Below are 23,849 nucleotides of genomic sequence, written 5' to 3' on the forward strand. Positions count from 1 at the left end.
AAGACCCTGGGGCTGATCATGGGTGCCTTCACCGGGTGCTGGGCTCCCTTCTTCCTGGTGAACATGGCTCAGGCACTGGGGGCTCAGCGCCCACCCCGTTGGCTCCTGCTCTGCTCCAACTGGCTGGGCTACACCAACTCGGCGCTCAACCCCCTGATTTACTGCCGCAGTCCGGACTACAGGCAGGCTTTCCGGGAGCTGCTGCTGCTGCTGCCACCCAGCTTCTCCCTGTCCTCCAGGGCCCGAGAGGCAGCCACGACCACCCTGGCACCAGCGCCCACCGCCCAGGGAGCCAGCAGCTGAGCGACGGAGCGAGTGGACTGCAGGGGGGGGCTGGGGGAGGAGGGATAATGAGAGGGGAGTGGGTGGGTGACACTGCTCGGGGGGGGGGGCACTGTGCCCAGTTCAAAGCCACTCCCCATCACACACTTACCCCCCCTCCTGCACGATACCCCACCCCCCATCTCCTGACCAAACTGGGGTGGAGAGGGGGTGACAACCCGGTGGGGGGAGCAGGACAGACTCAGAGAGACCAGAGAGGAGCCCAGGCACAGCAAGCTCCCAGGGTTGGGTCAGGGGGCGAGAGGGGGTATTGAGGTGGAGGTAGGGTCTAGGCAGGGTACAGGCCGGGGTGAGGGGTGAGGGTTGGATAAGTTCAAGGCCAGCAGCAGGGTGCCCTCCAGTCCCCACAGTGTGCTCCTCCCTGACCCCAGGCCTGGGGAAAAGGGGCTGTTGTTTCCTGCACAGAGTGGGTGGTGTGGGGGGGGGGGGGTGAACACAAGACCATGCCTTCCCCACCAGTGCTCCCCGTCTCCCTCCCCCAACCCCAGCCCTGTCCACTGAGGGGAAGGGGGATGTTTACATTGGGACAAGGGAGAGAGAGAGAGAGAGAGAGAGAATAGGGATTCTGCATTGGGGACAGGGGTATATTCAGGGTGTGTGTGTGGGGGGGTGGTGGGTGGGCATTATAATGAAGAATTATGAACAGAACACAGCGATGGCTCACATCCTTGCTCTGACCTCCGTTTGAAACCCTGACCGAGACAGAGAGAGACATTAAATCTCACACCCCTTTTCCAGATCTCCATGGAGGGAGAGCGCGTTGGCACGTCGCTGGTCTGGCTGGAACATTACTCACGTAAATAAGTTATTTTTTTGAACAATAATGTTACTCCTGTAAACGTACAACATTAAAGCTATTTTTCCAATAGTTATTGGTCAGCTCGGTGTTTCCTCCTGGGGGAGGGCAGTGGGGGAAATAGGAACTGGACAGTGTCCTGTGGGGGAGCTGGGGTAACTGGGTGTAGGTGGGGAGTGGTCTCAGCCCCACCTCAGGGGGTCTCAGGGCCACTTGGACACCGTTGGGATGAAAACACTGAAATTGTTCCGCCCACTCGACCGTCCCCTACCCCCCCGACTCCATCATCAGGATGTGTCTGCAGGGGTATGGGGTGTTGCTCCACCAGACACACTGACTGCCAAGGGAATGAACAATCCTAGCTCTGGGGTTTACTCTCTCTGGGACCCTGTCATTGCTGCAGAGTCCTGTCTCAGGGCCAGGACTCGCGCCTGCACTCCTACACTCACCTACAGTTCGAGTCACGGCCAACCCGGTTGAGAGAGCTGTCTCTATGTCCATTCCCAATCGAGGCCCCTCTAACCTTCAAACCAGACCTACTGACACATATCTCCCTGCTTTCATAGTGACAGATCCTCAGGCAGGACATACAATATACAGTATCGACAACAGTGCGGCACTCCCTCAGCACTGAGCCTCCGACAGTGTGGCACTCCCTCAGCACTGACCCTCTGACAGTGTGGCACTCCCTCAGCACTGGCAGTGAGTGAGTGAGTGGGGCAGTGCTGGATATGGGGCACTCGGAGGGAACACGCCTGGGCCTCAGGCGTAGTCAGTCACAAACATGGCCTTCTTGCTTTATCCAAGAGCTCCACTCCAGGCACGGCATGCACTACGTGCCCACTGTTCCTGCCTGGCATCATCACCACGACCGACCCATCTTCCTCCCTCTCCGCAACCCCTCCCCCTTTCACTTGCACTTCTCACTGTGTTCAGGAGGGGGCACCGTTACCCCCCATCCCCCTCTCAGTACCAGGAGGTGGTGAGGGATGGGAACAATTGCCTCAGTGTCCTCCGATTGCAGGGACGGTGGTTCACACCTTGGGAGGCAAAGGGATCAGCTTCCCACCCTCCAGCCGGAGGACTCTCACACAGACACACAATCCCCTCCCCCAGCCCAAGCACCCTCGGTCAATCTCCCAGCACACCCTCCGACGCTCTGAGTCTGTGGGGCATCCCTCACTGTAACTGCCCCAGGAACCCCACTCCGATGACCAGCAACACATTCCATCCCGGGACACCACCTCTCTGCCCCTGGGAAGCACCCCATTTCACTCTCCCCTCCCCCAGCACATTCCCAATGGAACAATTTGCTTGAATCCCTCTCTCCATGGGGAAGTCTCTCTGCCCCACTCACACCTCGAAGGGGGATCCCAAAATCTAGCCAACATGCACAGACCAATCCCAGGCACCCTGGAGCAGGGAAGCTGCTGGTGGGAGGGAGGCTGTGGTGGGGTTGTATGAACTATCTGTCCTTGCAGCTCAGCTCCTGCACTGCCTCTCTCTCCCTGCACACAGCGACAAGCCTCACACACACGTACCCAGAGCCCTGCTAAACACCACGACTGAACGGTGCTTCCTGAAGAGCCCAATCAATGTCCTTGCTGGTTTCCGAGACCTGTCCGATCCTGTCCTCAGGGATGGTGAACACACTCAGTGATCTCACACTGAGAGATCCACACTCAGATAGTGTTATAGTGATAACAATCCAACTGGGCAGCCACAGCCTGCAGGGTTTGTCAGTGTGCCTGAGCTCATGTGTGTGTGTGTCTGCGTGTGTGAGTGAGTGACAGAGAGAGAGAGTGAGTGTGTTATTGTGTGGCTATGGCTACATCTGTGTGCATACACACCTATGTGTGCCCACACACGTGTGTGTGTGTGTGTGTGAGAGAGAGAGTGTGAGAGAGAGAGAGAGAGAGAGAGAGAGTGTGAGAGAGAGAGAGAGTGTGAGAGAGAGAGAGAGAGTGTGAGAGAGAGAGAGAGAGTGAGTGAGAGTGAGAGTGAGAGTGAGAGAGTGAGAGAGTGAGAGTGAGAGTGAGAGAGGGAGAGAGTGAGTGAGAGTGAGAGTGTGAGTGTGAGTGTGAGTGTGTGTGTGTGTTTTGCCAGGGTTTTGAAAGGCTTGTGTCCAGTCAATGGTCACACCACACTGACAGTTCCTTCACTGTGTCCTCGATTCTGCGCTCACTCAGAAATTGCCACTGAGGAAAACCTGAAATCTTGCTCCAGACCCTTCCAATCTCGCCTGCAGATATTACATCCATCTTCAACATACCAACCAAGGGCTGTTCCTATCAACTCCACCCAAGATGTCAGCTTGGTCTCTGCACAGTTAATGTGCTGAGTTTCACACCAAGTTTTCAGGCTCAGTGACTGTCCTGAGTGTCTGAAGGACAATAGAAACCAAAGGGGGATGTTGTGACGTCAGAGAAGACAGCTTCAGGAAATCCCCCACTCCCTCTCCCTCTCACCCACACCCCCCCCAAAGACAACTGGGGAACAGCCCGAGAGATACTAACAGCTTCATGCTCAAATTGCCCCCACCCCTCCCCTCTGCCAGAGTCAGGAAGCTTGCTGTCCCAGGTCACATCAGCTCCCCCATTTCCAAAGCAGTTCATGGCACAGATCTTGGCATGAAAGCTGGCTTCAGTACAGTTGCTTTCACAGAGTGCTCCCAGGCCTGACACAGAAGCTTCCTGATGAGCCCTGGGGAGTGCTGCAACTCCACAACATCCCAGTGAACTGGAAGGTCACCCTGGGACCTTCCCTCCAAAGGAGTTCTGTGTGTTCACTGAGGAGCTTGAACTCTGCCCTGAACCTCCACACCAATTGTGCAGGGAGGAGCAGGGAGGGGGAGAAGGGGGATAGAGGGTCAGGGGTATTTCTGTTAGCATGGGTCTGACTTCCTGCAGCGTAAAGGGTTCAGTTTGACAGTGTCAGGTGTTAAGGAGAGTTAGCATGCTCACTGGAAATGTCCTGATATCCTGGGAGCTTTGCTGTCTCATCATTCCCGCAATACAGAGACAGGGGAAGGAGTCACTGAGATGGTGGGGAATAACCTCCCTGGACTGGGCATGATCAAAGGCCAGAATCTCTCAGATCAGGGGAAATCGAAAATCCATCTGTAAATGTGCAACATCCTCCCCCTCTCTCAGTCACCCTGACTCTGACTGTTGGGAAAGACACCCCAACTGGTTCACTCATGCCACTTACATGGGGAAATGTACCCTGTTTCCTCAGCTCTCCAGCCCTACATAAACTTAAAAGGGTTCTGAAAAGATTTACAAGGATGTTGCCAGGGTTGGAGGGTTTGAGCTACAGGGAGAGACTGAATAAGCTGGGGCTGTTTTCCCTGGAGTGTCGGAGGCCGAGGGGTGACCTTATAGAGGTTTACAAAATCATGAGGGGCATGGATAGGATAAATAGACAAATTCTTTTCCCTGGGTTGGGGGAGTCCAGAACTAGAGGGCATAGGTTTAGGGTGAGAGGGGAAGGATATAAAACAGACCTAAGGGGCAATCTTTTCACACAGAGGGTGGTACGTGTATGCAATGAGCTGCCAGAGGAAGTGGTACAATTACAGCATTTAAAAGGCATCTGGATGGGTGTATGAATAGGAAGGGGTTGGAGGGAAATGGGCCAAGTGCTGGCAAATGGGACTAGATTAATTTCGGAAATCTGGGCAGCATGGATGGGTTGGACCAAAGGGTCTGTTTCCATGCTGTACATCTCTGTGACATTGTGTGTATGTTGTTTGCCTGTGTGTTCTGAGTACCACATATTTCGTATCTTTGCGTCTGAGATGTCCCAGTGAGGAGAGACACTCTTCCCTGAGTGTGTCAGTGGGAGTGTGTGTCTGGGAGACAGTCCCTCTGACAGGGTGGCACTCCCTCAGCACAAAGTGCTCAAGAAACGGGCACAGCGGTAGCAGCATGAACATTTCTCCCAGTGCCTGGACGTGTTACGTTTCTGTCCGAAAACCAATCACACTGTGTCACCCCGCCACCCTCACTCTCAAAGATAAATCTCTGACTCTCTCTGATCAGAACCTGCTGCTGTCTGGCACCACCTTGTGGCCAGGAGAATGGTGAAGACTGCTTTCTGCGATTCTGTATCCAGAGCACAGAGAAGGGTCTGTGTGTGAGGGGGAACACCTCCCCACAGCGCGGCACAAACCCTTTCCTCAGCTCTCACAGACACACATACCACCCTCACACCCATCACCTTCACACACTCAGACATTCAGACAGCCAGAAGTGAAAAAAAACCCCAAGACCAGGTAATGATGAGAATAAAGAAGCCCTGTCACTTTTTAATCCAATGTTTAGAAATGGAAAATTGAATGATTCGAGCTGAATGATAAGACACTAACTTGCAGACCTCCTTGAACCACCAGACGCACACAGCTGCCTGAAATCCCTTCCCCCAGAGACCTCCAAACCCAGTGTTTGCTGACTTTCTGGACAAACACATCTACAAAAAAGTGTTTTCAACCACAACACAGTTGGTTTTCCAACACCATCCAACTTGACTGTTCCACTGGAGAGCTTCAGGGGTTCACCACAGCCTGAAAAACACAGGCCTGGGTGGTTCCTCACTCCCCTGGGCAGACACAACGACTCTCAATCAATCCATCTCTCCCCGAGCCAGCACAACACTCCGGAATCAGGGACAGGAACACAGAGGAGAAAAGACAAGGAACAGTCTCCACACTCCCAGCTTCGAAGGGAGAAGGTGAGAGAGTGCGAAACGGGGACAGAACCATCTTGGTGAACCGTGATTCGGTGCTGACGACTCAGAGATAACCAACACACTCCCTGCGACAGTGTGTGACAACACAGCATGGGCACAGAGCCAGAGATTACACAGCATAACGGGCAAACCCACATCCAAACACCCACACCAGGCACCCGGCTCAAATATCCAGGACTGTGCACTTCTGAACTGGCAGAGAGCGGCAGTGGGTGAGAGAGGGGTCAGGGAGCATGGGGTGGTGGGAACAAGGGGGGGGGGCCAGGGCATTCAAGGAAGATGGGGCTTGGGGAAGGGTGTGGAGGAAGGGAATCCCAGTGGTCAGGGCACACGGGCTGCCACTCAACATAGCAAACACACAATAGATTGAATGAACAAGCTGTGTTACCTGTAGAGAGGGGAACGCCTGGTCAGCAGTACGCATGACCCACTCTGGGGTTGGTGGGACCTGATCGCCTTCCTGGCCTGGAACGCAGTGAGCCAGTCACCTACAGGGAAACAACACCACCGTCACACACTCCGATAGAGAAACAGGCAGACAGCATCTCAGCACTGACACTGCCGGGGGGTGGGGGGGTGGAATCAACCACTCACTACTCTGTGACAGCCACTGCACCTGGGCTGCAGTAATCCACTGTACCAGCGGGAGGCGGTGTTGTGCTGGTGTCAAATCAGCAACAAGGGGCCGGGGCACTTTTGATGGCGATGGGAGCAGCGTTTGTGACTGCCTGGAACACTCCACGTTGATCAGAGGAGGCCAGAGAGTCTGTGCCAGCTCCCCAGAGGAACCCACATGGATGTGGGAAGGACACCGGGATGGAGTGACCAGGCCTGGCCAGGCCCAGAGTCTGGTGGTGGGACCAGGCCAAGGTGGGACGGACCTGGTTCAGCTCAGGGTAAGGCCTTTTACCTGGACCCCAGACTCATTTCTTGCCCTGCAAGCCCACAGCCTTCCCACCAGGGGAGGGGACAACAGGACCAAGGGATCAACATCAGGCCCTGCCACTTCCAATGATGTCTCAGTAGAAGGAGCAAGAGTGTTCCCCATCCAACACACAGAGACAGAGGCAGGTCGGATTGCTGGGCTAAGGTGGACAGAGTGAGGTGGTGAAGGGGGGCGGAATCACAGGACTAAACCAGAAACAGCCCCCTCCCTGGGACTCTCACACCTTCACAAAGATGATCAACTATTGCTGAGAAACCAGCAGGAACTCACATCTCAAGGACACCCTGAGGCAGTGAGGCCAATCGGTCCCTCCAGTATCCTGGACAGATGGAAGTGCTGAGGAAATACCCACCCCACCTTCCTCTCTCCTCACCCACACCCCACACTTACTACAACAACAACAACTGGCAAAGACAGTCAAACACAGAAAACTGACATGGGGGGCATGAAGGGCAGCCAATGGGAGTTGGAGATGGGGGAAGGTCAATGGGGTGGCCAATGGGGGTTAACCATGCTGGTGGAGGGGGCTGGGGAAGCTAGCCAATGGGAGGCTGAGGTTTGGGTCTGGGCAGGATGAGGGCAGAGCAAGGGTCAGCCAATGAGAGTGTGAGGGTGTGAAAGGGGGCAGGGCCAGTTGGAGAGGGTGTGTGCTGAGGGAAGCTCAAGGAGGAAGGCTTTGGACTGGGAGAGGGACAGACTGAGACAGGGAGTCTGCCACCACCCCCATCCCCAATCCAGGGACCAGCCACACTCTGGGGCTGGACTTCAAAGGTGCCAGGCCCTGAGACTGGCTCCAGTCTCTGCTGGTTCTTTGTTGACAGTTACCATGGAGATCACTCCTGAAAGCCAGTGTGTCAACACAACAGCTTCCCTGTCGGTGTTCCAGGGAACTCCCCTGCGCCTTATGTCCCACCAGTGGGTCTACAATGATGAATACAACAAGGACCCCAACCCTGAGAAGATGTACCTGGGCTCGCGGGGTGAGTGAGTGAGGGAGTGGGCTGGGTGGGGGAGTGACAGAGCCAGACCTGTAAGGCTGGGGAGGTCACTGATACCTTCACAAAATTCACACCAGCCCAAACCGAGGCTGTTTCAGAGGCTACCCGTCCTGCTCTATCCCCCAGCTGGGAGAAACCAGGCAGGCTGATGGCGCACAGGAAGATCCCAATGCTTACACGGCGCTCCCTCAGCACTGACCCTCCGACAGTGCCCACTCCCTCAGCACTGACCCTCCGACAATGCAGCTCTCCCTCAGCACTGACCCTTCGACAGTGGCCACTCCCTCAGCACTGACCCTCCGACAGTGCCCACTCCCTCAGCACTGACCCTCCGACAGTGCCCACTCCCTCAGCACTGACCCTCCGACAGTGCCCACTCCCTCAGCACTGACCCTCCGACAGTGCGGCGCTCCCTCAGCACTGACCCTCCGACAGTGCCCATTCCCTCAGCACTGACCCTCAGACAGTGCCCACTCCCTCAGCACTGACCCTCAGACAGTGCCCACTCCCTCAGCACTGACCCTCAGACAGTGCCCACTCCCTCAGCACTGACCCTCCGACAGTGCCCATTCCCTCAGCACTGACCCTCCGACAGTGCCCACTCCCTCAGCACTGACCCTCCGACAGTGCCCACTCCCTCAGCACTGACCCTCAGACAGTGCGGCGCTCCCTCAGCACTGACCCTCCGACAGTGCGGCGCTCCCTCAGCACTGACCCTCCGACAGTGCCCATTCCCTCAGCACTGACCCTCAGACAGTGCCCACTCCCTCAGCACTGACCCTCCGACAGTGCCCACTCCCTCAGCACTGACCCTCCGACAGTGCCCACTCCCTCAGCACTGACCCTCAGACTGTGCCCACTCCCTCAGCACTGACCCTCAGACAGTGCGGCGCTCCCTCAGCACTGACCCTCAGACAGTGCCCACTCCCTCAGCACTGACCCTCCGACAGTGCCCACTCCCTCAGCGCTGACCCTCCGACAGTGCCCATTCCCTCAGCGCTGACCCTCCGACAGTGCCCACTCCCTCAGCGCTGACCCTCCGACTGTGCCCACTCCCTCAGCACTGACCCTCCGACAGTGCGGCGCTCCCTCAGCACTGACCCTCCGACAGTGCCCATTCCCTCAGCACTGACCCTCAGACAGTGCCCACTCCCTCAGCACTGACCCTCTGACAGTGCCCACTCCCTCAGCACTGACCCTCAGACAGTGCCCACTCCCTCAGCACTGACCCTCAGACAGTGCCCACTCCCTCAGCACTGACCCTCAGACAGTGCCCACTCCCTCAGCACTGACCCTCAGACAGTGCCCACTCCCTCAGCACTGACCCTCAGACAGTGCCCACTCCCTCAGCACTGACCCTCAGACAGTGCCCACTCCCTCAGCACTGACCCTCCGACAGTGCGGCGCTCCCTCAGCACTGACCCTCCGACAGTGCCCATTCCCTCAGCACTGACCCTCCGACAGTGCCCACTCCCTCAGCGCTGACCCTCCGACAGTGCCCACTCCCTCAGCACTGACCCTCCGACAGTGCCCATTCCCTCAGCACTGACCCTCCGACAGTGCCCACTCCCTCAGCGCTGACCCTCCGACAGTGCCCACTCCCTCAGCGCTGACCCTCAGACAGTGCGGCGCTCCCTCAGCGCTGACCCTCAGACAGTGCGGCGCTCCCTCAGCGCTGACCCTCAGACAGTGCCCACTCCCTCAGCGCTGACCCTCCGACAGTGCGGCACTCCCTCAGCACTGACTGTTGTTGAGTTCCTCCTGTATCAGAGGTGTCCAGTCAGCGTGTCTCCTCCACGCTGCTGTTCGTATTCCTGACCCCACTTCCCTGCTGTCCCTTTGACCCTCCTGCCCCCTTTAATGTTGCTCCCTCCCTCTTTCTTGATACCACCTCTCCCCGCACCCCCCCTCCCTCTCACCGCTCTCTGCTAAAGGAAGTCCCTCTGAATTGATCTGTCCCCCTCCTCCTTACCCCAGTGAGAGGATGGATTGTCGCCTCCCTACCCCTCCAGAGAGAACAAGCTGGAGGTCTACTGGAATGGAGGCAGGGGGTCTGTGTCAACTGAGTAGGGGGCTTCACCCCCAGCCCCTGGGAGGGCACACTGTGCCCACAGTGGGGGTGGGTGTAAACTGCCCATGGTTTGGGAGTGACCACTGAGGACAATGGCAGGGGGGTGTGGGAGAAGTTGTTGGGGGACCGGTGATCTGATTGAAAGGGTTGGGTTGGGTGGGGTCAATGCTGAGGAGATGCTCTGCTCCCCCACCCCCCCCCCCCCGCCTCCTGGGAAAGTTCAGGAGCAGAGTGCACACTCTCAGAATAAAAGGGGCACCCACTGCAGACTGGGGATGAGGGGGAATTGCTTCTCTCACACAGTGGAGGGTCTTTGGATCTCCTCGCCACAGAGAGGTGTCAGGGCAGAGCACCTGCGTACATTGTAGGCAGAGAAAGAGAGAGGGAGGTCCTCACTCAGTCAGGGAGACAGGATTCAAACATTGAGAGATTGTTGATCAGTTCAGGGAGTGGAGGGTAAAGGGGAAAGGGAGGAACGCAAACACGAGTCAAGTTGGACGAGCCATGATGCGACGGAAGTCAAGATTCGAGTGGTGCTGGAAAAGCACAGCAGGTCTGGCCGCATCCAAGGAGGAGGAACATCAACGTGACAGGCAAATTCCCTTCATCAGGAATGAGGAATGGCCGAAACGTGGACTCTCCTGCTCCTCGGATGCTGACTGACCCACTGTGCTTTTCCAGCACCACTTGAATCTCCAGCGTCTGCCATGATGCTATTGATTGGCAGAGCAGGACTGGGAACCGGATGGCCTCATCCTATTGCTGTTTCTTGTGGAATTATCCGTCAGGCTCTTCAATCGGATAATCCTTAGCTATCCGGGAGTCCAACAGACGTTGGCCAAGTCTGCTCACTCTATCCCTGGAAAGGTAATGAGGGCAGACTGGACAGAGACCTTCCTGAGGTCTTTGGTGGATGGAAATCGTGGGGAAGGGGAAGGGGAAAGCAGCAGGAGATAGGATAGGGTTTGTGCAGGGATAATGGACTCCAGGACATTGGGCAGGGCTACCACTGTGTGATAGCAGCCCCCCACCTCTCCAGCCACTACACCAATGGGTGACTTGACCACTGTACGCCCAGAGAGCACAGAGCTGGAGGAGTGGCCATGAGCTGGGGAGACTGACTCCACACTGCGGCTGTTATTTGCAGAGTACTTTGCTGAGGACGGAGAGGTGTGGACGCTGCCCGTGGTCAGGAAGGTTCACAGGCAGATCCTCAATGACCCGACACTGTGCCACGATGACATATCAGTGCTGGGGCAGTCGGAGTTTAACAGGGTGTCTACAGCCCTCATCCTGGGCAATGAGAGCATTGCTATCGTGGAGAAGAGGGTGAGTCTTTTTGGGGGGGGGGGGGGGGGGGCGGGGGGGGAAAGAGGGGTGCTGGTGGGTTTCAATCCCATTGGCAGTCACTGTGGTGGGCTTCAGAAGGGCTGGTCTCCCTGGCTCTGGGTAAGCCCATAAGATCATAAGACATAGGAGTGGAAGTAAGGCCATTCGGCCCATCGAGTCCACTCCGCCATTCAATCATGGCTGATGGGCATTTCAACTCCACTTACCCACATTCTCCCCCTAGCCCACCACACCGGTGCCCTGGGAAGAGGCCATACTGAACATGGACCCATTCCCAACGTCCCAGAGATATGGCTCACCTCACTGCCCTCCCACCCTCAGGGGGACCCTGACTAGGTTCTCAATCTGCTTTGCGTGGCTTGGGGGTCAGCACAGAGGTCAAAACAGGTCACCCTGTGTCCCAGTGTTCCACACCATCAGCAGCCATGGGTCAGAGCCCCTGCTGGAGGGACCACATCTGGGTGCAGGTGTGGTGGGCATTGCTGGGCTGTTCTCACCACCTCACATGGTCTGCCCCTGGGGCAGGGGTAAACAGGGCTCAGTGTGGAAGCACCTCACCCACACTGGGCAGGGGGGGGTGGAGATGGGAGGTCACAGTGGTCACCCCTTGGCCCTCCCCAGCTCCTGCAGGGAGCACATGGACCTTCATGATGGGGAAGGGGTGGGGGGAGGTTGTGGGGGAGGGAGGGAGTGTTGCTGTGGGATATACGAAGAGCCCTCTGCTGACCGATGCCAATTCCCCCCTCCCAACCCCTCTCTCTCTGTCCCTCTCTCCCCCACCCCCAGGCTGACAGTATTCAGGTCCCTGGAGGAAACGGAGCTCTGTTCTTGGTCGCGCAGTTTCTCAAGCGATGGTTCACCATTACTGACCCCTTGTCTCCCGCTGTCTACGTCTCGGAGCCCTGCTGGGGTGAGTCATCCTGTCCCTCACCCACCTCCCACCCCCCAACTGCTGTCCACATTGTCAATGTACCCACCTCAACCACATCCACTGGCAGCTCATTCCGTGCCATCCTCTGTGTGAAAGCATTACCCCCTCAGGTTCCCTTTTTATTCTTTCCCCTCTCACCTCAAACTGACGTCGTCTCATCCTCGATACCCCAACCCTGGGGAAAACACTGAGTGCATTCACCCTATCCATGTCTCTCACCATCCTCTGCACCTCTATAAAAGGTCTCCCCCCCCCTCAGTCTCTGAATAAAAATGTCCAAGCTTGTTCAACCTCTCCTGACTACTCAGGCCCTTGAGTCCAGGCAACATCTGGGGAAATTTTCTCTGCACTTTTTGTAGTTTAATAACATCCTCCCCACAACAAGGTAACACACTGTGACTCGCACCCGATCCTGCACAGACACAGACACATTTCTGCCCTCACTGGAGTCTTGGTGTACACACACCCCACAGATAACATCTCCCACGACAATCCCACTCCCAAACCAAACAGGTGAACAGTCAACCCCTTCAGGCCACTCTGGGGCTGTGCTGGCTGCTATGCAAATGTAACGTGAGCCTGAATGTGCATGTCAGATCAGCAGGTCCTGAGCCAGTGGTACTCTGGCCTGTGGAGAGGGGTGCCAGGGTCATGGTGGGCTGGTGCCCAGAGAGGGGTGTTCCTGTGGCAGAGACCTCTTCAGGATCAGTGGTCCCCAAGTGGGAATAACCTCTCTCTCTCTCTCTCTGTCTGCTCGTGTTCCCTGGCAGAGACACACGTGTTCACCTTCCAAGGAGCTGGCTTCACTGATATCCGCCGTTATCATTACTGGGATCACGAGAAGCTGTGCCTGGCCATCCCACAGTGGCTGGACGACATGGAGGTACCAGATTCCTGCTCAGGCCAGTCACTCAGATGGGAGGCTGGGGAGATGGGACACACACACACACACACACACAATGACAAGCAACAGGGCTGGAGAATGGGACATGTATTCAAACAAACAGAGAAAAATAAAGTCACACAGCACGGAAACAGACCATTCGTCCAACCTGCCTGTTCCTGACCCATATCCCTCCAAACCCCTTCCCATTCATGTCCTGATCCAAGTGTCTTTTCAGTGTTGTCATGAGAAGCACATCCTCAGGCAGGTCACTGAACACGTGATCCAGCCTTGGTCTCAAACATATTCCCCCCTTGTCTTAATTAAATGTCTGTCCTCTCACCTTCAAAGTATGTCCCCTTGTCTTGCAATCCCACATGATGGTGAAAATAAACCTATTTTCAAACTCTACCTGTACCCCTCTCGATTTTACCCCAACTCCCCCAGGGTCACTCCTCAACCTCTGACCCTCCAGTGAAAAATGTCCCAGCCTATTCAGCCTCTCCTTACAGCTGCATCCCTGCATCCCTGGCAACATCCTGGTCTCTCTCTCTCTTCTGAACCCTCTCCAGTTTAATAATATCCTTCCAAAAGCAGGGTGACTGCACCCACTACTGCAATCGAGGCCTTACCAACCTCCAGTACAAACCTCCTGAATTCTTTGAGGAGGTGACCAAGCATGTGGATGAGGGTAGAGCAGTGGATGTAGTGTACATGGATTTTAGTAAGGCATTTGATAAGGTTCCCCATGGTAGGCTTATGTGGAAGGTCAGGAGGCATGGGATAGTGGGAAATTTGGCCAGTTGGATAGAGAACTGGCTAACCGGTCGAAGTCAGAGAGTGGTGGGAGATGGTAAATATTCAGCCTGGAGGCCAGTTACAAGTGGAGTTCCGCAGGGATCAGTTTTGGTCCTCTGCTGTTTGTAATGTTTATTAATGACTTGGGAGAGGGAGTCGAAGGGTGAGTCAGTAAATTTGCAGACGATACGAAGATTGGTGGAGTTGTGGACAGTGAGGAGGGCTATTGTCAGCTGCAAAGGGACTTAGGTATGATGCAGAGCTGGGCTGAGGAGTGGCAGATGGAGTTCAACCCTGTCAAGTGTGAGGTTTTCCATTTTGGAAGGACAAATAAGAATGCGGAATACAGGGTTAACGGTAGGGTTCTTAGTAAGGTGGAGGAGCAGAGGGACCTTGGAGTCTACGTTCATAGCTCTTTGAAAGTTGCCACTCAGGTGGTTAGAGCTTGTAAGAAGGCCTATGGTGTATTAGTGTTCATTAGCAGAGGGTTTGAATTCAAGATGTTGCAGCTGTACAGGACCTTGGTAAGGCTACATTTGGAGTACTGTGTGCAATTCTGGTCACCTCATTTTAAGAAAGATGTGGAAGCTTTGGAGAGGGTGCAGAGGAGATTTACCAGAATGTTGCCTGGAATGGAGAATAGTCGTACGAGGATAGGTTGAGAGTGCCAGGCCTTTTCTCATTGGAACGGCGAAGGGTGAGGGGTGACTTGATAGAGGTTGATAAGATGATCAGGGGAATACATGGAGTGGACAGTCAGAGACATTTTCCCCGGGTGCAAGGGGACATAAATTTAAGGTGAAGGGTGGAAGGTATAGGGGGGATGTCAGGGGTAGGTTCTTTACCCAGAGAGTGGTGGGGGCATGGAATGCGCTGCCTGTGGGAGTGGCAGAGTCAGAATCATTGGTGACCTTTAAGCCGCAATTGGATAGGTACATGGATAGGTGCTTAAGCTTGGACAAATGTTCGGCACAACATCGTGGGCCGAAGGGCCTGTTCTGTGCTTTATTGTTCTATGTTCTATGTTCTAAACTCATCATGACATCCCAACAACCAGGGAGTGCAGAGAGTGGGTCAGGAAAGGACCAGTAAGACAGAGATGCGAGAAGGTTACTCTTAAATCCGAAACCCTCACAACAGGCAGCGTTTAACGGCTCTCTTAGTGTGCGACAGACCGGGTCAGTGCCCCTTTACTATGTTAAATACCAGTCCCAAATGGTGAGTCAGCCCCCTTGGACCTGTGAGGCAGTGGGCACTTCCTCGACACCCCTGACCGTGCTGCTTCCACCAACTCGCTGCCCATCCTGGCCCACTTACCCAGCCCCCTCCCCCCACCTCCCCACCACACCGTCAGAATCTCCCCCCACGGCCTGTTAACCTCATGTTCACATCTCAGAGCCTTCTCCCCCCACCACCCACCCCAACCTCAACCCAGCGTGGACCGGCTCCCACCGCACCCCAACCCAACCCAACCCAACCCAGCGTGGACCGGCTCCCACCGCACCCCAACCCAACCCAGTGTGGACCGATCCCCACCCCCACCCCAACCCAGCGTGGACTGGCCACAAGGCATCGGGAAAGGCCAGGAGGGGGAAAGGCTCAAGGTTTTGGGTGGGAGATGCTGGGAGGAGGGGGATGGGGGAGGAGATGCCCCCCTTTCCTTTCCCCATTCTGACGAGGGTGGGGGCGGGGGTGGAAGGGGAGATGGGTGTAGGAAGGAAGATGGGTGACCCATCCTGAGACGTTAACTCAGGGAGGGGAGAGTGGTGGTAGTTTAGTCAACATCTCTCTCTTTCTCTCTCTCTCTCTCTCTCACTGTCTCTCTGTCTCTGTGCTCCTTCCAGAACGCTCCGGAATATTCCATCATCGTGCTGCAAGTGGCAGCTCATTGGCCGACAGCCATGGATCCAACTCCCGCCGAGTGGAGGCAGATCGCGGAGGTCATGAAGGTGAGGGGTCAGGGGTCACACCCCCTTCCAAACCCACCCTCCGGCTCCCCCTCAACCACGGGACGGTGGGGAGATGCCAACAGGGAGGGCATGGCCAAGGTGGGGGCAGGGGACATTATCATCATCGGAGACCCAGTGGAGCTACGATGGAATCCCAATGGTGGGATTGGAATTCCATGGAAAACTCCATGATGACCATGGTGGGAGAACCACCGTCAGGTTCACTATTGTCCCCCCACGAAAGGGGATGACTATCCTGAACGGGAATGGCCTCCATGTAACCCCAGATCCACAGCGATGTGTTCAGCTCTCCAACGGGGCCCAAAACTGTGCACAATACTCCCATTGTGGTCTGTTGGAGGAGCTGGTCAGTGTCAAGTCAGCATGTTTGACTCCAGCCCAGACCAAGTGGCTGTTCCTGAGGGGATAGCAGGACCTTTAACCTCCAGACCAATGCACCCACAGACAGCACAGGAAAATGAGGCCATTCAGTCATGGCTGGTAATGTTTCCAAGGCCCGTTCTCCGGCCTTCCCCCGTAACCCTTGAATCCTCCTGCTCTCTCAAACACAGGCCGTGACCTCCAGGGCCTTCTGTGGTACTGACTTCCAGAGATGGACCCCACAGCTTGTGGCTGAAGGAATTCCTCCAGACCTCAGTTCCCACGGACTGTCCCTGCCCCTGGATTTCAGAGGCTCCTGGCCTCTACTCTCTACTCACTCAGTCCAGGTCACTAGCTGAGCTCAGTGGTTACCTCACCGTTAGCACAATAACCCACTTGCTGTTCCCCTACTCCCTGCTTTATTCTAGCTGAGATTCTATTGGAGTTACCTCTTGAAGAGTGAATACTCCCCAAGCTCCCTCCATAAGACACAGGAGCAGAAAGGAGGCCATTTGGCCCATTGACTTGGCTCCACCATTCAATCATGGCTGATAAGTTTCTCAAGCCCTTACTCCCCATTAACCCTTCATCCCCTATCATGTATTGATGTCCATCTTAAATCCACTCAATGATGTGCCCTTCTGTCAGAGTCTCTCCCACCAATGGAAACATCTTCCCAACATCCACTCTGTCCAGGCCATTCAGGATTCTCTCTGTTTGAAATTTGATCCCCCACATCCATCCAATCTTCATCCAGTATAAACCCAGGGCCCTCAAACGTTCCTCATATGTTAAGCTGCACATTCCTGAGACCATTCTCGTGAACTTCCTCTGAACACGCTCCAGGGCCAGTCCATCCTTCCTGAGATATGGGGCCCAAAACTCTGCACAATCCTCCAAATGTGGTCTGACCAGAGCCTGATAGAGCCTCAGAAGTACCTCCCTGCTTTTATATTCTCGTCCCCTCCCCCCCCCCGAGAGGTGAAACCCCTCCTGGAGATGGGTGTGTGTGGATCTGTTCACCACACCTTCCAACAAGGCCATCAGGCTCTTTCAGAGGGAGCTGAGGGGATTGATGAGAACGGTTCACGTTGCTGGGTCCAGTCAGTCAGGAGTCTTTGTGGGAGACCCTGAGTCCCTGTCCATGGGGAGACTGAATCAACATCTCCACGGTTCTGACAGAGGGACCCCTTCCCTCTTGCTCTGGAGACATGGACTGGCCTGGCTACACACCATCCTCAGAACCAGGAGCAGGAGCAGGCCATCCGGCCCATCGAGTCTGCCCCACCATTCAGTAAGATCATGGCTGACACTTTCATGGACTCAGCTCCACTTACCCACACTCCCACCATATCCCTTAATTCCTTTCCTGTTCAACAATCCACGTTCTCCTGGAAAACATGCCGTAAGGTGGTGTCAACCACTTCCCTGGGCAGGGAATTCCATAGATTCACAACCCTCTATCTGAAGGAGTTCATAGAGATGGACAGCATGGAAACAGACCCTTCGGTCCAACCCGTCCATGCTGACCCAGATATCCCAACCCAATCTAGTCCCACCTGCCAGCACCCAGCCCATATCCCTCCAAACCCTTCCTATTCATGTATCCATCGAAACGCCTCTTAAATGTTCTAATTGCTTCCCAATTCAGTCCTAAATCTGCTCCCCCTAATTTTGAAGCTGTGCCCTCTTCTCCTAGTTCCCCCCTACCAGTGGAAACATCCTCTCTACTTCTATCTTATCTGTTCCCTTCATAATTTTCTGTTTCTATAAGATTCCCCCTGTCAATCTTCTGAATTCCAGTGAATATAATCCCAATCTACTCAGCCTGTCCTCATAAACTGACCCCCTCAACTCCGCGATCACCCCTGTGCACCTCCTCTGCACCACCACCCCCTCCTCCAGTGCCAGTGCACCCTTTCTCAAGTAAGGAGACTAAACCTCCAGAGGTGAGGATTTGGATAAGAGTTGCTGTGGGGGGAGGTGGGGAGAAGAGGGGTGAGGAATGGGGGAAAACGGTGGTGGAATTGGCGATGGCGCTGGATTCAGAGGCCATGGGGTGTGAGAGTGGCGGGGTGGCTGGGTTGATGTGTAGAGGGACAAGGGGAGACGTTCACTGCCCGGTCTCTCTGAGACGGGATGGTGTGTGAGGCAGGCTGATGGAAAAACCCTTCCAGTGCACCAGGACATCTCCTGTGTCCCCTGGCCCTCTGGAACCGGAATGCTGGCCCCCGCTGTTTGCGGGTGACAGGATTTTCCAGGTGGGATTGGAGGAGGATTCACCACAGCGGACCGTCACTGAATGAGTATCTCCTTCTGTTTTCAGAGAAAGAGGCTGTTCCCTTTTTTCTTTGTAACGGCCCAAGGCCTCGCGACTGGAGACCTTAACAAGGATGCATTTCCTGTCAGGCACTTTGTGACCGAACGCTTTGAGCTCCTCTGTGCCCAGTCCTACTCCAAGAACTTCGGGCTGTGCGGTGAGTGGGCAGGGTGCGGCCTCCCAGGGCTCAGACTTGACCCAACCCTGGGGAGATTGGGGGTAGCAGGGGGAAGGTGGGGGGTTGCGCAGATGGGCCTGTGGTAACTGGACTTGGCACAAGGTCCAGCGCAGACCCCTGAACGTTTGAGGAGCTGAACGTTCCGGAAGGTCAGCGAGCGATGGAATCAGGTGGGCCCTGGGAAGCGCTCTCTGGACCGGGACGTGGGGAGGTGATTGGGGAAGATAACATCTCCCCTCCTGACTTGGAGGCTCACCAGTGAGCAGGAGCACAGAGTAACTATCAGAGGGGAGGGAGAGAGTGTGAGTGAGAGTGTGAGGGGGGAGGGGGGAGGGGGGATGCTCTCTGGGAGTGGAGAACATTCTGGAAAGCTTCTCTCAGAGATCCTTGGGGGGGCTGCAGACAGTGACCGACGGATTATTGGGATGGGGGTGAGCCATTTCACCGGGTCCCTTTGCCTCTGTTCCCAGATGAACGAGTGGGAAGCCTGACGATCGTATCCCGGGATAATCCGAGCCTGATTAGGATCCGGTCGCAGTTGATGTTAGCGGCCAGGTGTACTTGGTCAGCTCCCCCCCATCTGGGCGCTCGCATTGTGGCGACCATCCTCAATAACCCTGCCTTCTTTGCTGAGTGGTGAGTACTGCTCTGCTCCCTGTCCCTCACTCTGGGATCGTCCTGTGCACACACCATCCAGGCACTGTTGCATCAACCTTCAGGCCGGGTCTACCCCCCCTACAACCTCATCTCCTCCCCCACCCCCCAACACCACCATTGCTGTGATGGCGAAAGAGACAGCAGCAAAAGACCATTCAGCCCTTCAACATGACCCTGGTTGACCATCTAACCCCGTCTGTTCCCACCTGCTCCCCCAGATTCTTCAATCCCCCATCGCCCTCAGATCTGTACCTGACTCCTCACAAACCTTCAACATTTGGCTCTAATAGAACCCCAAAGAATCGTGGGTGCAGTTTTCCGTTCACAATTAGGGTCCCTGGCCCTGAAACCTTAACACTGATTTCTCTCCATCGATGCTGCTAGACCTGCTGAGCTTTTCCAGCAACTTGTGTCAAGTGTTTGGCGTGGATGGCCGAGGGTCTTCACTCTCTCGGTGAAGAGATTTCTCCTCGTCTCAGTCCGAAATGACCTACTCCCTGCCCTCAGTCTGATGCCCTCATCATAACTCCCTGCCCATCCCAGGCCACCCTTCCTCCTGGGATTTACCTTCACCTGGGTTTGGAGAATTCTCTCAGTTTGAACAAGATCTCAGGAAGAGGGGTTGAACAAGAGCTGTTTAATGGACAGAGTGTTGGAATCTGAGCTGATAGGATCACTCACAAAGGCAGAGCCCACACAAACATCTGGCTTGATAGATCATGCCTTCTCTTTTGTTTTGGATTGATGCTCTCTCCCTGAGAGGCGTACACACAGTCCTGCTTTTAACAACAAAATGCTTCTTAAACCAAGCACTGGAGATAGCCAAACTATTTACCCAACTTAATGGGTTGTGAAACAGTAAAATATCATCCCATTCATCCAAAACATTCCTTGAAGGATCCCAGAAACAATTATATAGGCTCGTCATGAACTGCCCCTTGAGTGTGTGTACGCGCTCTCAAACTCTTCAACACCTGTCATTTAACCAAGAGGGAGCGAGCACTGCAGATGCTGGGGATAGAGTCCAAAAGTGTGATGCTGGAAAAGCACAGGAGGTCAGGCAGCACCCCAGGAGCTGGAGAGTTGACCCTTTGGGCATAAGCTCATCATCAGGAATGATGTCAGTCTCGATGAAGGGCTGATGCCAGAAATGTTGACATTTCCTCCCAATTTTAAACTCCCTGGAGTTTAAACACTCCCAGCTTCCAACAGCCTGTTCAGGGTTTTATTCCATCGGTTCTAAACCGCAATTGCCCCTCAACTACTTGCTTGAACCTTTCCCCCTTTTTCTCAGGAGCGCTGTTTGTCTATCTTCTTTCGTCCAGGGACCTTTCCAAAATTGCCCCCAAGCTGAGACATGAACAAAATCCCTGAATAGGTGTGTGTCACCGGAGACAAAGTCTGATCCCTTTTCACCAGCCTGAGAAATGGAGACGGACGTGTTTGTGCAGGGGGTGGGCTGTGGGGGCATGACAAGAGGGAGTGTTTCCTGCAGGTAACAAGAGGCTCTTCCTCCCTCCCTCCCTCCCTCTATCCCCAGGCAGGCCAATCTCAGGAGCATGGCGGAGCGGTTGATGTTGACGAGGGAGAAGTTGGCAGAGGAGTTGCGTACTCTGGGGACCCTCAGGCCGCTGAACCACATCAGACGACAGATTGGACTCTACATGTTCGCTGACTTCAAAGGTGAGGCTCCTGGCATGGCAAGATCCCACAAGGCCCTCCCTCCCAAGCAAGTGAACCCCTCGGGATGCCATTCGGGGGGGTTGGTGGGGTACCGGCTGCACCAAGGGTTGCCGGTAATTTCCGAGCCACGGCTTTCGGATCACCACAGGGATCAGGAAGCCAGTGGGAACAGCCCTCGGGATCTGGGATGGAAAGCCTCAGCAAAGTGTCACCCAGATCAGAGCATCATGCTGTCCCACACCACCACTGGGTCACACTGGGAGGCACTGGCCCAGCCTCATGTTCTCGGAGTCTGGGTTTGAATCCCACCCCAGCACCTGGAGAAATCTTCATTCAACAACAACAAAAACTCGTCCAAAGATGACCGTGATTCCCTTCCTGGGAAATCCCCATCTCAATCACTCATGTCCCTCAGGGAAGGAATCTGCCATCCTGACCTGGTCTGGCCTACACGTGACTCAAGACCCATAGCAATGGGGTTGATGCCCAGCTGCCCCCTCAGTAATTAGGGTGGGTAATAAATGCTGACCCAACTAGCGATGCCAACATCGCCATGAGGGAAGGCTTTTTAAAAAATAAAACTCCGTTCCCAATGCGGCCAATCACTTGCTGACCCTCCATCATAAAACAGCAAGATCCATCAAGCAGGTTCTTTTTAATGAAGAGGTGCTGGCCATTCAGCCCGTTGAGTGTGCCTGGACAGTGAACATGGTCATGACTGATGGGACAGTACAATGCGTCTTCTCCATCCCCTGCACCAACCCTGACAATCAGAAACTTAACAATCTCAACTTTAAACACAGCGAGTTTCCCTCGCCCTCCACCGGAGAGATTTCAAAAGTTTACAACCGTCCCATCAACAAACCTGTCTCTTCTCCTCAGACTCCCCTGACCTTCCTCTGGGTTCCAGATGCCCACCTTAGCTGTGATCCCCGAGAGAAGGAAACTACAACTGCAGACGGTGCTCTCAGTGTGGTCTGTCAGAGCTCCTTCCACAGTGACCCATATCTGTGCTGACTGGGGTCAATAAGGTGGTCAGGCACAGAGTGTCTGATCACCACATCCTTGACAGTAACCTCCCGAATTCCTCTGGCGACTGATATTTGGCGAACCAATCGGAAGGTCCAGGGTTTCTCTCTCTCACTGTCATTATTAAAGAGTGGGGTGACATATACCACCTTTGTGGAGACCATCAACTCCTGGGAAATCTGCAACTTTCACTCCCATACATTTCTTCAGTCCAAACTGCTGACTCCTGCTAATTTCCTTCAACAACTCCTTCTCCACAGCCACTTGGATCTCTCGTCCTGGGAGATGCTTTGTCTCTCCTTCAGTGACAGACAAAGCTTCCATCCCATTCCTCTGTCCCTGTCATAAGTTCCGATTAAGATAAATGAACATGCACAAATAATGGAAACGTGCCCCTTCTCTGTACCTGCAGAAGCTTTTGCAGTCTGTTTTGATGTTTCCTTTGGCTCCGTTAAATTCTTGTTGTATCGTCACTTACTTTCCCCAGTGCCCTGGTCCTACTCGCCTGCATTCTCAAAGCAATGCCAATTTTCAGGTCACCCATTATCTCTGCCAACTTGGTGCTTTTTGTTTTAATCCTTCACAGTCCTCAACTCCATTTGTCAGCCTCAGTCGACAGCGGGCTGGCAGCAACGTGAAGGGCTGACAGGCCTCGGATTGTGCCAACACTATTCTCGATCTCGACAAAGACACACCTGTTCAGCCCTCTCCTGAATGACTGACGTTTCCATCTCCCCCAGCCCCTCAGTGCTGCAGACTGCCCAGCCTCACTGCTCTAGCTCTCACTCTGCCTGAACCATTGATCACCATGGCTACTTTCCACACTAGCTACGTCTGCCCAGCTCCCTCAAACCGAGCCCCTCCAGAAGTGTGTGAGTCTGTGTATGTGTCTGAGACAGAGAGAGACAGAGAGAGACAGAGAGAACGCGCAAGACCCCAGCAGTCATTCATCCAATTCTTTGTGTCTTCCCAATAGATTCCGAGATCATGTACTTGAAGAAGAGGAGACATATTTACCTGACATCCATTGGCCAGATCAATATGAGCCTGATGAACAATCAGAACCTCTCCTACATCGCCCGGTGCATCAGTGAGGCTGTTCAGTCAGGTCTCGAAACCGCAGAGACAGCGCAGCCAGCAGAGCTGTAACTGCAGGCCACTCTGCCCATCCACCAGCCCCCTATCCCTCACTTCCTGTTCCCCCGTGCAGTACAACAAGGGGCACGTTTGTCGCGAGGGGTCCAGTTTACTGTGGAAAGTTTTAATGTGAATAAAACACAGGGAGATTAAGAGAGAGGCTCCAGTCTGCTGTGGGGGAGCCAACTGCAGTCAGGAGGAACGGGAGAGTCCATGATGGGGGCTGGGGGCCAGGGGTGGGCACCACAGCAAATCCAGAGCTCAGCCCCTGCATTCTTCACCTGTTCCAGTGTGTACCAGAGGAGGCGCACACACACACACACACACACACACACGTCTGTCCAACAATACCCCACTGAAGAGAAGGAGGGTCCACAGTTGGAACTGTTCCCACTCTACGCTACAGAATTCCAGTGCAGTTGCAGGAATGAATCTGGACTAAGAGAAGGTGTTTGTACTTTAGGTGGGATGTTGGCTGATCCGAAGTGATTTTGCCTTCACCTGTCTCCACCATCACGTACTCACAGATGGGAATATCCCGAGACCCAGGCTACACAGTCACCACTCTTCCCCTCCTAACACACCCTTCTGGGATGCAGGGCTGGTCATATTGAACACAGATGCACCAGAAAATACAGCAAGTGCTTCCAC

General features: G+C 54.7%; 2 protein-coding genes across 2 annotated transcripts in view; both read left to right on the forward strand.

Annotated features, from left to right (window-relative positions):
• Nucleotides 1–1,210, forward strand: part of LOC132836938 (beta-4C adrenergic receptor-like) — a 1,993-nt gene extending 783 nt beyond the window's left edge. The window contains exon 1 of the mRNA XM_060856515.1: nucleotides 1–1,210. This exon is cut by the window's left edge and continues 783 nt beyond it. Within this exon, the coding sequence (XP_060712498.1) occupies nucleotides 1–303 (303 nt within the window). The 3' untranslated portion in view covers nucleotides 304–1,210.
• A 5,474-nt stretch (nucleotides 1,211–6,684) lies between these two features.
• LOC132836916 (aspartate aminotransferase, cytoplasmic-like) lies at nucleotides 6,685–23,210 on the forward strand. The gene is made up of 10 exons (XM_060856483.1): nucleotides 6,685–6,757; nucleotides 7,655–7,813; nucleotides 11,050–11,231; nucleotides 12,039–12,162; nucleotides 12,954–13,066; nucleotides 15,709–15,813; nucleotides 18,521–18,671; nucleotides 19,163–19,328; nucleotides 20,890–21,032; nucleotides 23,038–23,210. Exons 1-10 carry the CDS (start codon nucleotides 6,685–6,687, stop codon nucleotides 23,208–23,210), a joined length of 1,389 nt encoding a protein of 462 aa, XP_060712466.1.
• The last annotated feature ends 639 nt before the right edge of the window (nucleotides 23,211–23,849 follow it).

Source organism: Hemiscyllium ocellatum, chromosome 48 (assembly GCF_020745735.1).
Source record: "Hemiscyllium ocellatum isolate sHemOce1 chromosome 48, sHemOce1.pat.X.cur, whole genome shotgun sequence".
Classification (NCBI taxonomy): Eukaryota; Metazoa; Chordata; class Chondrichthyes; order Orectolobiformes; family Hemiscylliidae; genus Hemiscyllium; species Hemiscyllium ocellatum.